Source organism: Corvus kubaryi, unplaced genomic scaffold (assembly GCF_017639235.1).
Source record: "Corvus kubaryi isolate FWS band 111438036 unplaced genomic scaffold, C.kubaryi_AGA036_p1.0 37357, whole genome shotgun sequence".
In the NCBI taxonomy this organism is placed as follows: Eukaryota; Metazoa; Chordata; class Aves; order Passeriformes; family Corvidae; genus Corvus; species Corvus kubaryi.
Window position 1 is genome coordinate 16,936,516 of NW_024581117.1, and position 17,023 is coordinate 16,953,538.

Here is a 17,023-nt window from a genome sequence, read left to right on the forward strand (position 1 = left end):
AAAATAACTGAGTTTAAAAATCAACCATTTTAAGACTTCGCAATTTTATCTACACTTTCCCTCCCACTTCATATATATTTCACTTCATATATACAACCGGAAAAGCTACCCAAGGACACTAATTAGCTCATTCTGTAGCAAATACTCGTTAGTGCTCTGATAATAACATTTCTGTTGCACATCTTAGTGTGCACAGTTTCATTAATAATTTTCACAGCAAGAAAAGACTGCAAACTCCTGAAAAATTCTGACAATCTAATCAGAACTTCTAAGAGTAGTCAATACTTTAAAAAAATACATTGTGCAACAGTACAAATACTAGCCAGTAAGATAAGTGTCCTGAACAAAAGTTTCATACCAATTTGTTCCTTACAGACATTCCCACTGTTAAGCTACTCCCAGCTCTACAGAGAAAAGGCTCTTGAGAAACAGCGACACAGGAGGAGACATCAAGTTAAAAACGTGGCTATTTTTAACAAGCTGCCACCGGAGTGTAACCCTAAGGCCTGTGGGAACTGAAAAGCACCTCTGAGGGCATGGCAGGGACCTCAGGCCATCTCATGACCAGAGAAAACTGCAGGTTCTACAGAGTTCAGCTCCACTACAGAGCTGCCAGTATCAGAAACCACTCAAAACAGGAAGATACTCCAGAAATACAAAAAAAAAAAAATTAAAAGAAGAAAATATCCTCCCACCATCACATGCAATTACCTTGAACGCTGAGGATGAAATGTGCCCCCAACACAGAACCAAGACCACGTCTCCTCCCCCAGCAGGAAGGGAAACAATCAAGTGTTGTTATCCAGATGCTTTGCAGCAGTGACAAAGCCCACAGGAGACCAGCTCTCCATAAATCTCCCCAGGGTTTGGGCAAGAAAAGAGTCTTGTGACAAGAAAATGGTTTAGCCAAAGTAAAAAGGGAAACAAGGGAAAGGGAAGGAGACAGAAGCACATTCCATGCACTCTCTGAAGGAACAGGGGAGCTTCATTTACCAGACAAGCCTTGACCTTAATTTAGATGAGAGTTTGGTACATATTAGGTGACAGCAGAAAGCCTATTTTAACAAGTGTTTGGCCTTGTTCCACCCTCTTTCCTTCCACTGTCCAGGAACAACTCAGGCCCACCTCCCCTCCCTCCCGAGGTAAGAAAATCCCCTATTTCAAATACTTACTCTCAGGCTGGCAGAGGAAGCCACGCAGCCACACACTTAGAAGGGTGGAAGAAAAGGTCAACCCAATGAGCTGCCAGGGTTCAAGTCCATCACACCGGGCATTCACAAAGCCTGTGACTTTCTCCCAATACATCTGAAGGATTTCCTTGTAGGGAATAATGGCATCCTGTGCAAAGGAAAACTGGAAGGATATTGAGGAAAACACAAATGAAAACAAGTAGGGCATCAAAAAGCCTACTGTTGATTAAAAAGGTGCTTTTTCAGTATGCAGACCCCATGCTTTCCTTAACTCCTACAAATACAACAGGTAGGAGATAGTTTTCATACACTTCCAGTCGAGTCACAGATAAAAATACACACCTTGAGAAACTTCAAATATTGAGAGAGAAGCACCAAGAGCAGATGAGCAAAGTAAGGTTCTCTGCAGAGCTTCAAGAACCACCACCAGATCTTACCACTGCCCAAGAGAAGTAACTGTGTTAATTTTTTTCTAAGGAATTATCAAGTAGTGAGTGAAGGTACCACAAAAACAGGTCTATTAAGTAACTTGGGCTGGATTTTTAATGAAGATGGAAGCACTTAGCAAGTCTTTAAGTTAAAGATCTAATTAGCACATTACACACCAAGGGAGGACAGGAGAGGAAAACACTGCTGCTGCCAAAATAACCTCCAGAAAATGGTGATGCAAGAACAATTACAATGTCAAACCAGGAATTACTGTCGGGACACAGCCCAAGTTCCTAATCAATAGCTTCAAACCAGATGCTCTTCAAGAGCATCAGAACAGGGCAAGGAAACTGGATGTACACAGAAGAAAAAGGACATTTCCCCCTAAACAGGGGTCTTCCATCCAATTCTCTGCGAAAAGGTTTCTAGAGATAAGCAGAATAAGCAAGAACAGAGCCCTCTTCCAAATCCCTCCTCCCTTTTGACCAGCCATCCAGCCCAGTTTTGCCCAGTTTTACTGGGGAGATCTTCACCCCGCAAACAACAGGGAAAGTACGCGGGGCCTTTCAAAAGATTTGTAACTAAACCTTGGAAGGAATAAATCCTTGATTCCTGTGCTGTTTGACTTCAGATAGGAACAGAGCAAATTTTCAGTAAACCACTAAATAAAAAACTGCTAAAACTTTGCTTCTCAGGACCCTTCACAAGTCTCACTTCTGGGTCAAGCCAACAACAGAAGGAGCATTTAATCAGCTTTTTTTTAGGGGGTAACATGTCATTCCAACACAACTGGATAGGCTACTAACAGTCTAAAAAAAAGCCAAGTTTTTCCAAATAATCAAAGGAGGAAGGCAGGTTTTCTTTTCAAAAAGCAACACTAATGAACACTCACTACTTTGGAAAAGCAGTAAAATGCATATAACATGGCAGAGTTTGAAAGTATTTAAGCAAGCCAAACATAAATTCCAGCAGAATTAACAGCATTTACCCTTAACAGAGAAGGGTTTAGATCCATGTCCTAGCACAGGCTGAAGGGACACTGAAGGGACTGAATTCAGCAAAAGCAGGCAGCACTCAGCTCTGAGAATGCAAATTAGCACCTATTCACTTGGCAAAGGGCAATTAAAAAATACACCAGAGCCACTTCAGCCTCCAAAACACGGGGGCCCCACAAACCACTGCAATTAGGCAATGTCCCAACTAATGAATGCCCAGTCCTCCAAGCCACTAAGCACACAGCTGATTTAACCTCAGAATTTAAGGGAAGAGCCACCTTTTCCAGCTAACCAGAGGTGGTACTTAAGTTTCAGCGAGTTTGCACAATCTTCACTGGCAAATCCCTGGAAATGCTCGTTTAACCAGCAACAATGACTTTGATTCTTTGCCTAGGAGGAAATGCTAGGATATCATTCAGTTTTGGAACTGTGCTTAAAGGATGGAAATAGAGCCACTAATGGGCTGGTGTCTTAATAGCTGTTCTCAACTCATGGCAAGCTGCAGCATCAAATATAAAGTGGGCTGTGCTTTTTTTTCCCCTGAAGATGGAGAATGCTGTAAGCCCTGACTCAAAATGGAACATGACCTTCTTAACAGAAGTCACTCCAGTCAACGGCCAAGTTAAAATAAATAAATCTGGCAAGCAATTGACCTCACTCTTGGAGAAAGCTCTGGACAGAAGATCCCAGCTGACTGCACATTTTGTTGTCACTGAAACCTCTAAGCACTGACATACAGGAACTCAGTGGTATATCCAAGTTTTGAACAAATAACAGAAGATTTTCATTATGTGCATTCTAAGACATGGAAGAATTTCTTCCCCTTTCGAAAGCTTTAAAAAAACCCAACCTGAAATCAATCTGCAAGTGATACAGTTTGACCAGGTAAAGTTTTCTCTGTATTTCTCACTTTCCTTCTTCACTCATTTCATACTTGGAGAAGTTTGAAGGACGAGGTTGATCATTTTAGGAGGATATTAACAACTGGGATTAAAAATCCCAGTGAAAACTGGCATGGAAGATGAGTTAGTAGTGAATTACAATTTCTCAGATCGCTGGCTAACCATGCACTCCATTTTTCCCATGTGCTCCTTTCCCTGAAAGTATCCAGCAAGACATGAGAGATCTTTACTTTCTGAATTATTCACTTAATTCCACAGAAACCACAGGGCATTTAGAAGGTTGCATCCAAATGTTTTTATTACACCCAAGAACATGCTGGGTTAAAAGAGAGCTTATAAAAAAAAGAGGAAGAATAACTTTTTACATGGGCAGAGTGACAAGACAAGGGGGTGTTGCTTCACACTGATGGAGGGAAGGGTTAGATGGGTTATCAGGAAGGAATCCTTCCCTGTGGGGGTGGTGAGGCCCAGAGAAGCTGTGGCTGTCCTATTCCTGGAAGTGTTCAAGGCCAGGTTGGACAGGGCTTGGAGCAACCTGGTCTAGTGGAAGGTGTCCCTGCTGATAGCACGAGGTGGGACTGGATGATCTTTAAGGTCCCTTCCAACCCAAACCATTCTGGGATTCTCTACGATTGCAGTCCCATACCACTTCTTCATTTTACAGGGAAGAGGCAGGGGGAATAAACAGCTTCTGTGTAGCCCAGCCATCGGAATCCCTTCCCCTGCAGCCCTGGAGATGCTGCTCAGAGTGAAAAACTCTTACTGCTTCCCCAGCTGGGCTAAAGACAACAGGCTGACCTGATTTTAAACCTGTCTACAGAACAGAATTTCATGTAAGACAATAACCTGCTTATTTTTGAAGGCATCAAAAATTAAAGGTTTCCCTTCCCGTTAGAAGAGAGTAGATAAGCTGGTTTTATTTCTGTAAGAGAACCCTCCCCACACAAAAGCTTCACAAGACACAGGATTATTTCAGAAGCAGTTTAATAACCCAACTTATTAGCACACTAAAGAGCGGGGAGAAAAAAAAAATCTCCACTGGAGGATTTGTTTTTAATTCGCAGAGCAGTAAGACAGACCCAGGTATCAGATAAAATACTAATTGCTATCATTAGGACTTGCAGTGCTCATTTGTACTGACATAATGCACTCAGCTACCTAAGCAGTTTACATATTGAATTTTTAGCTGCACAGATTAGGAATACATCCTTTGTACTTTATTTCTAAAAGCCATTAGCTAGCTGAGCTGGTTCCAGGGATAGCCCTTACACCACTACAAAAGAGCACAAATTAACTGCAGTAATGCTCTTCTGTCCGAGATGATAGAAGAGGGAGAGGGGAGGAATGCCAAAGCTAATGAGAGCACATTTTGTATTTTTGCCAGAACAGCATTTCCTCGGCTGTGAGTTTTAGGACATAAAAAAGCTTAAAAGAAAAAAAAAGCACGAGAGAGAAGCAGAAAGGCAATAAACTGAAGAACCTCAGAGTTTTGTTACAAGTGCCTTCTGTTTCTGTGGAAATGGAAACACTGCCTGAGTTTACCTGTGACAAAAATGAGAAGAAAGATTTTATCAGCTGAACTTTCCTTCCTCCAAAAGAACTATAAAAGTGGGTTTAAAATGGGGCCACAGAATAAAAGTCGCTTTTAAAGGAAAGTTTATGTTATGCAATACCATGAGGCTGACTGTGGAAAGAGGAAGTGCTAAGATCAAAGAATCACAGAAAGGCCTGGAAGACACCTTAAAGACCATCTTGTTCCAAACTTCTGCCATGGGCAGGGACACCTTACACTAGACCAGGTGGCTCCAAGCCCCATCCAGCAAGGCCTTGGACACTTCCAGGGATCCAGGGGCAGCCACAGCTTCTCTGGGCAACCTGTGCCAGGGTTTCACCACCTTCTCAGGGAAGAATTTCTTCCTAATATCCAATTTAAACCTGCTCTCTGTCAGTTTATACCACATTCTCAGCTTTCACTTGAATCCACACGGTTCCCAAACCAAGGACTCTCTGACCACTTCCCCACACCCTAACCTGAACGTCTGTATCTGCCATCAGCTTCCCTCACGTCCCCAGAGCTGAGGCAGGAGGTGGCCGTCACACAAGTCAGCACACAGCAAATCAAGGCCAAGGGAGATGGCTCCAACAGCACAAGTTAGGTCAGCTCCAATTATGGGAGCACGTGCAATACCGGTACTTCCACTGTAATTAAGGCCTCTGCTCCAATACAACGAGTTTTTCCGAGTAGAAGCTTCCTGACTGAAAACAAACCACAGAAAGCCAGCAAGGACACGGCAGCTTTGCTTATTTATTCTGCTCCTAAGCAGAAGGAAAGCTTCAATTAGCCCTGCCTTCACTGACACCTTGTTGCCTGCACGTGCTCTGTCCACAAAAGGCACATCTGACCAGCATAACCAGCCTGGCCACAGGGAAGTCCTGGACTCAGAGCCACCAGCCTGCCAACTTCCTACTGGAGAGCCGGGAATGGGATTGAGCAACACTACCCCAGCCTCTTCAGAGGGTGCTTATTGCTGTCTGTGCCTACAGTGTTTTGATTCGCACCCCAGTAATGACTCTGTTCCTCCATCCCTCTCTGCCAACCCCAGCCTGACAAATATCTTTACATCAGCACCAGGCAGGGAATATTTGTTAGTCAGCTCCTAATTACAGCTCGAGGTTTGGACCATGTGGTGTCCATCCTGACCAAAGGATGTGGGCAGACAGAGCGACACTGGATGCATGATCTCTCAGAAATCAAAAATCATGAACTTTCGGATGTATGGGCGGAACTAAGTGAAATTAAAACCACATTCAGGCCACGCTCATCTTACCACAGGTCCCCAATACCACTAGTTTCATCTGCCTTGTATTTATTTCCACCCCTGCCATACTGAAACTTTTTCTTTTTCCAGAATGACAGCAGTTTGGGGGGTTTCTTTGGCCATGTACAATGTCTGCAAAATGAATGCATGAATATACTGTCCCACCAGCCCTGAGAGTTCAAGAGGAGTGGCTAAACAATGGCTAATTATAGCTTCAGCACAAAAACAAACAAGGCAGCAAGTCAGAGTAAGATCAACAGCATTCCAGCTTCCACTGCGGAGATGGAATGTAAAACTACCAAAACAAAATGGGAAAAGGCTGATTGGAGGCTCAAAATATGTATGATTTTACAGGAACCCAAAGGCCTCCAAAAATCAGGTGCAAGTTCAAATTTCATTTAACTCAAAATACACACAAGGTGTCGTGTTCACTTTGCTCACTTAGGCAAACCAATTTATAAAAGTTTCTGCAAACATCTAGGCACACTCCAGGCAGCACAGACCTCACAAGAAACAGGATCCACCCAATGGATGCTGCACATAAACTAATCAAGGATCTCTGTGGGTCACCAGCTCCAAGAATGTGCAAGGAAACATCCTCTGCTGACACCCACAATAATTAGGGTAAAAGAGGCACCCAGTTCCCGGCATGCAGGGGCTCATCTGGACACATATCATTCCTCCACTTGGCCTCCTCTCAGCCTCAGATCACTGCATGCCTTCTGGACAATAAAATGGGTGTTTCTTGGAAATATTTTGAGAGCATACACAGAGGCACCCGCAGCATTAAGACATGAAGTCTTGGCAGAAGCTGTCCAGAAGGAAACCCTAGCAAGGCAATTGTACTGGGAGCAGGCATCCATGAACAAAGGCAGCACCAAGCCCTGGCACAGCTTCCCAGCAGCGTTATGCAAGCCTTGGACAAAGCCCCCAGTATCAGCACAAACTGAATGTTGCTATTATCCATTAAGGGCTCTGCTCTTGGGCAAGTCCAACCATAGGGCAGAATCCTCAAAAATCATCTTATCAACACCAACACACAGAACCCTTCGACCCCTGCAATATCTGTCACATGCCCTTCCTGATATGGCATGGATAAATCTTGATGAGCAAAGAGAGACAAAGGAAATGCTCAGAACACAAAGGATTATGACTTTTACATGCAAATTTCTATATTTCAAATATTTCCTAATACAGAAAACTGTATCACAATCACCACAGCAAATAGACCAGAACACCTGCTACTACATCAATTGGCAGAATCCTAAATCTCAGTTCATGCTCTAAGGGCAGGACTAAAACACATAGTAGGCCTGCTAGTACTTGAAAGGGAATGCCTTTCACTGCCTGGGATGCAAAAAACAGGAGCAATAGAATAGTAAAATCACAGACTCATTTGGTTCAGAAGAGATCATGATGATCATCTCATTCCATCCCCCTGCCATGGGCAGGGACACCTTTCACTAGACCAGGTGCTCCAAGCCCCTCCAACCTGGCCTTGGACACTTCCAGGGATCCAGGGGCAGCTACAGCTTCTCTGGATAACCTGTGCCAGGGCTTCACCACCCTCACAGGGAGGAATTATTTACTAATATCTAATCTAAACCTAACATTCTGTCAGTGTGAAGCCATTCCCCCTTGTCCCTTGTAAAGAGTCTCTCTCCACCTACCTTCTCAGCTCCTTCAGATACTGGAGGCCACAATTAGGTCACCCCAAAGCTTCTCTTCTCCAGGCTGAACAATCCCATCCTCCCAGCCTTTCCTCATAGCAGAGGTGTTCCATCCCTTTAATCATCCTGATGCCTCCTCCAGACTCACTCCAACAGTTCCACGTCCTTCCTGTGCTGGGCCCCTCCAAGCCGGAGGCAGTTCTGCAGGTGGGATCTCAGCTGAGCAGGGGCAGAATCCCCCGCCCACCCTGCTGCCCAGGGCACGGGGGGTTTCAGGTATGGCCAGCCATCACCCACCAGCACCCCAAGTCCTCCTTAGCTGTTCTGTGGTGGGAGCAGCTGGTGCAGAAGATGAGATGGAGACATCTTTTTATTGGCAGAGTTGTGTGTTTGGAAGAAGAGACAAGCAGAACCCCAAAATCATTACTCAGAAAGGGGCTCTACTGAATCCCTTTGACCACAGGAGTCACAGCAAGGCTGTGATTGCTGCCAGACCAGGCAAACCACATGCAATAAATGCTGTGATTAGGTTTATCTCCACACCACCAAACACTGCTGCAGAAATCCAAGGCGGGAAGTGAGTGAGGCGTTACCTCAGCAGACCCTTCCCTGCTCAGTGTTTCAGACACAACTTCTAAGGATAGAAAGAGGATGAGAAGTTCTGAGTAGACTGGACATGAGCAAGACATGGAAAAAGAAAGATTTTACTCTGTCTAGGTAAGAAAATTTCCACACTGCCTTTTGCTAAGATCACAGGAAGGGTGGCAAAGTGAAACCACAGTTTAGGAGAAACGTTATGTATCAGTGTTTCTCCAGAGGAAACCTCAGTCCCCAAGTACAAAGCCAACTTCCTAAGCTTTCCAGAAGCCATGAATCCTATGCAATAGCTTCTGAATAGTCTAGTGAATAGAAGAGCAGACCTGAGCAGGTCTTCAGGTGCAATAAGTAGCAATTTTCTTTGCAAAGCTTTGGCACAGAAGGGACTGAGGTGAGAACAGCCTCACCACACAGCATGGCTCCAGCAACCCCAGGCCAGTCTAGACCACCCCCTGCACAATTAGCAAAGTATTTACCCAGTGTCAAATTCTGGCAGCTGAAAGCAACCCAAACACAAGCTGTGCAGGCCCTTGGTGCTGTCCCAGGCTACCCATGGCAGCACACAGCTCCACACCAAAGCAGAAAGAAGCAACAGCAATTGGGTTCTTGGGAATGGAGTAACCAAGTGGGACAAAGGAGTGAGACAAAGATAATGTTTTGTTTATCACTCAGCAGCTGTGATTTCAATTTCCCTTGCTGATAGGGAAAAAATCCCAACCAAGCAACCAAAAAACCCCTTCCAGATTTGAGGAACTGCAAGATTCATGCCATGCCAACGTGGGCTAGGGCCAGCTATATTCCAAGCAGTCCTGAAGTTTGCTTCCAGATAAAAAATAATAGCCAATAAGCAAAGAGTGTCTCTAAAAAAATATATAATTAAGCAGCAAACACGATTTCTCTTAGCCAAATCAGCACCTTCACCAAAATCCTGAGGAAGATACCATTCTGCCCCACCCAAGTGAAATAAACACAGACAAGCGAAAACACCGTTTCTAATCCTCTCTACCCCAAAACTAGGTAATTGTGGGGAATAAGTAAAGCAGTGCATAAATAAGAGAGACACGTTTACGTAAAGGGTATGAGCCTCGGGTGGGGGCCGAAGAGAGGACCTGACCACCCACCCTTGCACCCCGCCGGCGGCCGAGCTCGGCCAGGCATCCCCTGAGGTCCAACCGGGATCCCCCAGCCCACACCCGGCCCCTGCCGGACAAGGCCCGGGCCTCGCTACCTCGCAGGCCGCGACGGGACACCCCTCTCTCTCTCCCCATACCGGCCTCGCACTCCCCGCTCACCATCACTCCTGCTACCGCCGGCTCTCTCCTTCCTTCTTTCTTTCTTTCTTTCCTTTCTTTCCTTCCTTCCTTACTCCCTCCTCCTCCTTCCCGCGGGGTCCCGGCGCGGCCGCGCTCCGCCCCGAGCCTGCCGCTCCCCGCTGGCCGCGCCCCCTCAGGGCGGAGGGGGCGGCAGGAAAGCCGCGCCCCCTCAGGGCGGAAGGGCAGCGGGAAAGTGGCGCCCTCACTTGGAAGGAGGCGGTAAAAACCTTAAAAAAGAGGTATTTTTTGGTTAAAATACAAAAAAACCCCCAAAAAACCCTCAAACAAAAACCACAAACAAACAAACCACCAAAAAAACCCAGTTTTTAAGTCCACCCTAGTTATTAATTATCTGGGGCTGGAGCCCCTCAGCTTTGGATCTGGCCTGAGAGAGCTCAGGGTGTTCATCTGGAGAAGAAAAGGCCCCGGGGAGATCTCAGAGCCCCTTCCAGTGCCTAAATGGAGCTCCAAGAGAGACTTGGGATAAGGGGGAATGGCTTTCAACTGACAGAGGACAGGGTAGATTGAATATCAGGAAGAAATTGATACATGTAGGGTGGTGAGGCCCTGGCACAGGTTGCCCAGAGAAGCTATGGCTGCCCCGGAATCCCTGGAAGTGTCCAAGCCCAGGCTGGACAGGGCTTGGAGCAACCTGGTCTAGTGGAAGATGTCCCTGCCCATGGCAGAAGGTGGGGACAAGACACTCCTTAAGGCCCCTTCTAACCCAAACCACTCTGTCATATCTTTTGAGAAGAGTTTTTGTTCTGCACAAAATATAAGGCAGGAACTACTAGCCACTATAGCATTATCCAGTCTGTTAGTTCCCTTAATCCATGGATTAAAATCTACTCTATTCTGCGTGAATCAGGTGGGACCCCTCATCACCTTCACCGGCCACACCTGGGGCTGTCCCACCACTCATCAGTCTAACTTCCCACACCTGGGGCTGACATTTACTTAGACCACAAGGATACCAAAACCAGCTGATTTGAAGGAGAAGGATTTGAAGGCTGCTGACTCCTGGGGCTATTCCATAAAACTTATCAGTGGGAAGAGTGGCAATAGCCAAACTGCCCAGGTGTTCAGGAGAGTTCTAAGAGGTTAAAGGTTTCTGTGGCCCCTAGGGTTAATTTTGACCTCATGATATAAAGGCTGGGTTTCAAACACTGCAAGTGGAACATTGGGACCATCCTCATACAAGCACTGTGGTTTTTAGACATCGAGGGCAAACCTGACGAACACCCCAAGGCATTTAGGTTATGCAAAGGAACATTTTGAAGCAATTGTGTTGCAGAATAGTTGCAGGGGGGGAAAGGCAGAGATGGGCAGCAGCAAAAGAAGGGAAAACTTTTCACATCAGTAGTTCCTTGTGCAGTGACAGCAGAGCTTCAACTAAGGCTGTCTTTTGAGGGCAAACACACAAGCGGGTGCTCTGGTTGCCAGTAAGTGTGAACTCAACAGATACCACAGCAGCATTTGGCTCATTTCCCAAAAATTAACACCTGGAGCAATTGCAGCGCACTGTGCCATGGGGTGCTGCCTCTGCTACCTGCAGGACACACTGGAGAAACTGCCCTTCTCCTGGGAGATGACAGCAGGAGCAAATATTCATATGAAGCCATTTCTGGTTAATCTCTACAGAACACATCCTGGCTTTAGAATTTATAAATCTGTACACTCTTTTAGACAGAGCCTGGTGCAGCATTTTAAAATTTTGCTCTTAACCTCCCTCGCTTTTTTCTCTACACTCTTTTGAAGAAGATGCACAAGCATCAGCTCTTGGCATTTGTAGTTTGCTGTGTTACAAGCAGTGACTGTTTGTCTGCTGTCACTGTGCCATCTGAGCTGTCTCCTCACAGAAGATGGCACCTGGCGTAAGCCAGCCGACAGTACTTTTATCTCAAGCAAACTGCCCTCATGGGATTGTTTTTAGAAGCATGCCTAGACATTGGATGCTCTTTTTAGCAGAAAAGGGAGGCCGGAGATTCCCTCTGGTTCCACAGTGGTGCCTCAGTGCATTGGGATCCGTCCGTGTGTCCGCAGAGAGCGAGGGATGCCATTTCTGCCCCACGGGCTTGGTGCTTGGCAGGACCAAGTGCTACTGGGTTTCCAACAGGATGAACCCTTGGAACAGGAGCTGGGAGGACTGTGAGAATCAGGGGTCTGCACTGCTGGTGCCATGGGATCAGGATGAGCTGGTGAAGGAAATTATAGTGCTGGGGATGTGGCATGGACCTGGGGCTGCACCCAGGGGGGCTGGTGGTGCCGGAGGGGCTGGAGGCACCCATGGAAGGGTGAGGGGGTTCCCAGAATCCTGTGATCAGCCCCCCGACCATGTTCAAACCCCCCCGTTGCCTGTGGAAGAGTGCGGGGGACACGGGTGGGGCTCAGTTCTGGGCTGAGGACAGAGCCTGTTTTGGGGTGACCAAAACAGCATCATCACTTCTCCTTTCCCAGGACAGGAATTCCTAATTGAAAGCCTGCAGAAACCCACACGGCACTTCTGGATCGGCCTCTTGGTGCCTGTGGCCGGGACAGCCAGGATGTGGGAGAAAAGCTCCGGCCTCGACCAGGACCGGTGAGCGCCAGGGGGAGCGCTGGGGGTCAGGGGGAGCACCCCACTGTTCCCGAGGGACCCCCAGGGGTGACACCCGCAGGTTCCAGCTGGACCTTGGGAAGCAACCTGGAGCCTGTGGAATGCTCAAGGGTAATGGGATCGACCCTCAGAACTGTGACACGAGGCTGCATTGGATCTGCCAGAGAGAATCTGCTGAGATCTGAGCCTCCATTGCACCCCAAAACAAACCAGCATTAATGCAGGAAAAATCCCAATTCCTACAGATCCGCCAGCTCCCGCGGGGATGGACAGAGCCGCAGCCGGTGAAAGTCTCTCTGAGGCGGGCAATGTAGGGAGAAATTGACCTAAAAAAACAAATAAAACCTAAAAATAACTTGGGAAGTTGCACTTCTGGGCTGAACATTGAGAAGAGGGAGGAAGAAAAAGTGGCATTTTAAGAGGTGTTTTGGTGCTGGGATGATCCAAGATTCAGCCGGAGGGGGGGGGAACTTGAGACTGATGGTCCACTGTGTCCCTGCCCGTGTCCCCTGTGCTCCCCGCCATGTCCCCCCCATGTCTTCCCGTGTCCCTCTCTTGTCCCCCGTGTCGGGGGCAGTCTAGAGGCAGCCCCCGGGAGTCCCAAGGCCAGTCACAGCCGCCGGTCCCAGCAGCTTTTGTCTGGGAGCAATGCCCGGAGGTTCGCAATTTTAGGAGGCTGAATCCCACCTTCGGCACCCGCAGCCTCTGAGCCCGTGTTGCCTGTGCCTGGCAGAGAACCAAGGCAGCTCAAAGACAGTGAAACAGCTATTAATTACCTTAATAAACGGCTCCTACGTAGTGGGTAGGAGAAGTGAGGCCCCAGGGCTTCCCGCTGAGGTGGTGCCACTCCACACACAGGGCTGGTAAACTGGGCCGTGAGCTCTGCAAAACGATTTGTCCATTTTCAGATATATCTAGCATTTCATGGATCAGTTATTGATGTTTTATGCCTCTTTCAATGATACTTTGTTGATTATCATCTCTTAGAGGACGGACATTTTGATCTTTTATTTTGACCATTTTTGAGGAGGGGTTTTGCTCTTGCAATAACTCGTGCTGCCAGCTCCTTGTCCTTTCCCCCGTGGGGAGCAGCCCCGTATGCCCGTTTTCCTTTGTCTGGAGACAAACCCCCAGCACCGGCAGCCCCTCGGTGTCCCTCACCAGGGCATCAGGGCCAGCCTCCCCAGTAGCTGTCGGGCTGCGGTGGGGGCAGGAAGCTCCGGTCCCGCTACCAGCTCACACCACACTGGGCCAGTGCCAGCAGACAGAGGTGCTTTGACTTCCTGTCCCCTTCCCCGTGTGCCCAGCCCAGTGTCACCACCCCCGTGTCCCCAGCCTGTGCCTCCCCGGCTCTGCCATCACATGAGGATGACGACGGCTATGTGGTCATAGACCGACAGGGCAAGTGGGGGAGTGCGGGGAGCTCCCCACCCCTGCAGGGTTCAGGTACTGGGGGGTCATGTCCTCTGGGCCACCTCAGATCGTTGGGGGAGAGTGAATCACGCCGCAACCGGGCCAGGAGACACTTCAGAGACAGAGTCAGAGAAGTGGGTACTTGCTTTATTCGGCGCGCCGGGTGTGTGGGGATCGCTCCTCCAAACACACACACCCTGGTGCTCTCTACAACACAGTATTAAGGGTTAAATTATGAATATTCATCACATTCCCTGGGACAGGTGTGGTTATACAAATTATTTCTCGGAAGTCATTAGCATATGGGCCACGCATGCGCTATGTGTCCTGGTGGTCGCACTGAGGAAGACCTCTCCTCTTCCTCGGGGGTCTTTTCTGATGAAGGCCAGTAGTCATCCTCCCAGTGAACTTTTCACCTTTCTCCCTGGGAATGCGTAGTCCTTTGAGGAATGATTCAGCAGTCTCTGAGATGATCCTTGTCCCCTCTATCTTGACAAGATTAGGGTGAATTCGGCTTCTCAGGCTTTGTAATTAACATCTTCTGTCTGAACTAACATTTGCTGTCTCCCAATAGTTAACTTGTGCTTACATGAGTTAGTTATTGACTGCCCCTTCTTCAAGAGGAACTGGAGCGGGGCGGGGGGGGGGGTGAAGCCACTCAGGAGTTGCCAAGAGCTGCTCAGGTTGGGGAAATTGAGGGTCCGGGGGGCTTTTCTTGAGGCTGTGGTTGGCTGCTGTCCCATCCCCCCAAGCCATGACCCCAAAAGAGGGAGCAGAGGGGGTTTGGGGGTCACACAGCTCCTCGTGCTCCTATGCAGGGGGGGTCTCACTCAGTTGCTTTCCCCCAGCACTTCCTGCCTTGGGCTCTTTGGGGTTGGAGGGGGTAACAGGTGCTCCTGATCCCGCTCTGTTTTCCATATCCCTTGCCCAGCAGCAGGATCTGACTTTCAAGGATCCCGAAGGGTTCCCAGAGCATCCCTCTGCTGTCCTCGCCGCCTCCCTGGGGCCCTAACAGCCACCCTGGCCCTGTCCCTCATGCTCTGCTATGAGTTTGCAGGGTGGCAGAGGCATCCGGGCACTCCTTCCCACACCTCCCCTGATTTCCCTGACTTGGCTCAGCATCTCCCTCTCCCAGTTTCCTGGTGGGTGGCACAGCTGTGGCAGCCCAAGGGGACCACAGGATACGGGAACGCCTCACTGGGAATTGCGTATTCGGGCTGGGATGGCATCCTCAGGGAGCTGCGGAGGATCCTGTGCCCCTCCCAGGTAATGCTCCCCCAGGGGCTCCTTAAAGCCTCCTCCCGCATGCTTGCCAACACAGAAAGCATTCAAAAGAAAGCTGTTCAGGACAACCCCAAAGGAGCTCACTATAAAAACCTCTGCAAACACCAGTGACCCCAGTCTTCAAGAAAAATATTACTCTTTGGAAAATAGCCTTAAAACCCACATTTATGTATTCTAAGTAACAACTTCCTCTCGAGGGCATGAGAGGAAATCTTATTTGTTCCTTCAACCCTGAAAAGAGCCTCTTTGGATGCATCATTGTGAACTTTGCTAATCTTCACGCACACCTTCACATAATGCCAGGAAACAGAGGGCTTGGTTTTTTTAATATGGCTAAAAGTACAGGTAGAAGGGAATATCTTGCTATGAATATCTGGGTGGAGATGAAGAGCCACAGGGCAGGGAGAGGAGCCATTTGAGTGAGGGGACAATGGTGGCAGAAGAACAAACGGGTGCAGGTTGGCCCTGAACCCATTTCTGTTTTTCTTTGGTCTATCACACAGCCCAGGTAGAAATTGGTTTTCCCACTATTCAAAAGAATTAAAAAAAAAAATAAATCACAGTACCTTCGCTTCTCCTCACAGGTGGCAGGATTAATTTTGAAACTGTGCCAAAGTGACTGCTCTCCCAGGAGAGGCCAAGCATCACCTGGCCAACATTGCCCATGCTAAAACAGAGATCTCACACCTTCCTTTAAAGGCTGGCTTGGAAGGGGGCTGGAGAGAGAAAAATCCAATGGATTCTTGATTTTCCAGTGCTCCAGGACCCTGTGGGGGGTTGGCATTACCCTGTGCACGGGTATTACAGGTTGCATATTTATGAGAGAAAAACCTGTCATGGAGACCAATCCAGCAGGACCAATTGATTGATGTTCTGATGCAGAAGTCAAGTCTGAAAGCAGTCAAGTTTGAAAAAAAGGAGGGCTTTTTCCTCTTTCCACAAAAAAATGGGAAGGGGGAATTATAACTACTTTCTGAATGGAACAAACCCGTGTTTCTTAGTTGGACTTGCTTTGGCTGAATCCCACTTCTGGCCAGGGTTGCCTGTCTGCAAAGGATGGCTCTTTTCCAGAGGAAGGAAAGCACATCACTCGCAATGTCTTGGGGGCAGCCTGAGGCAGCCCCTGGGAGGCCAGGGCCAGCCAGAGCTGTTGGTCTTTTTGTCTGGGAGCAGCCCTCCAGCGTTCCTGGGCTTCCTGGGAGGGTCCTGGAAGGTCCCAAGGCATCCCAGGATGTCCTGGAGGGGTTCTGGGAGGATCCTGATATGCGGAAAAGGCTCCACTACTGGAATAAGTAGTGAAGTAAGTATGTTTATTTCAGTGCTGGGACACATGGGGGATAATGCCTCCAAAGTCATGCGTGCCCACAGCTGCATTCAGCTTGATATATATCGGGTTACAAGTTCCATATTCATTGGGTTTCCCAATACGCCTATACATATTCATTACTTAGCCCCGCCTAGCCTCGCCTCATATTACAATGAGCCCAAAAGTCATTTACATCCACGTTGCGCTTGCGCAGTGTCGTCTGGTGGTCATGGGCAGGGGTCACTGATGAAGTAAAGGGTCTTCCTCGTTCTGAACTTTTCACCTTGCTTCCCTGCGCATGCTCTTTATGTCCCTGGCCCAAGTCCAAACTTCAAGGCTGGTTTAAGTTAGTTTTAGGTTGAAAACAGGATCTTTGGTTAAGATTATTTCTCTTTATCAATAGTCTTCTATCTTCTCATCCTGCTTTGGTAGGCACAATAAGTGTTGAGCAAGCTGTATGCATTGCTTTTAACAAATAGCTCCTTAGCAAATCATTTAACCTCTGCTTC

General features: G+C 47.9%; 1 protein-coding gene across 3 annotated transcripts in view; it reads right to left on the bottom strand.

Annotated features, from left to right (window-relative positions):
* Nucleotides 1-10,039, bottom strand: part of SGPL1 (sphingosine-1-phosphate lyase 1) — a 31,076-nt gene extending 21,037 nt beyond the window's left edge. For 2 of the 3 annotated variants that reach the window (XM_042033550.1, XM_042033552.1), the window contains exons 1-2: nt 9,895-10,039; nt 1,173-1,353 (exon numbers count right to left, since the gene is read on the bottom strand). In XM_042033550.1, the coding sequence (XP_041889484.1) occupies nt 1,173-1,353; nt 9,895-9,897 (184 nt within the window). In that variant the 5' untranslated portion in view covers nt 9,898-10,039. The remainder of the gene's footprint in view (nt 1-1,172; nt 1,354-9,894) is intronic. The other variant, XM_042033551.1, reaches the window with a different exon arrangement.
* Nucleotides 10,040-17,023: the final 6,984 nt, after the last annotated feature.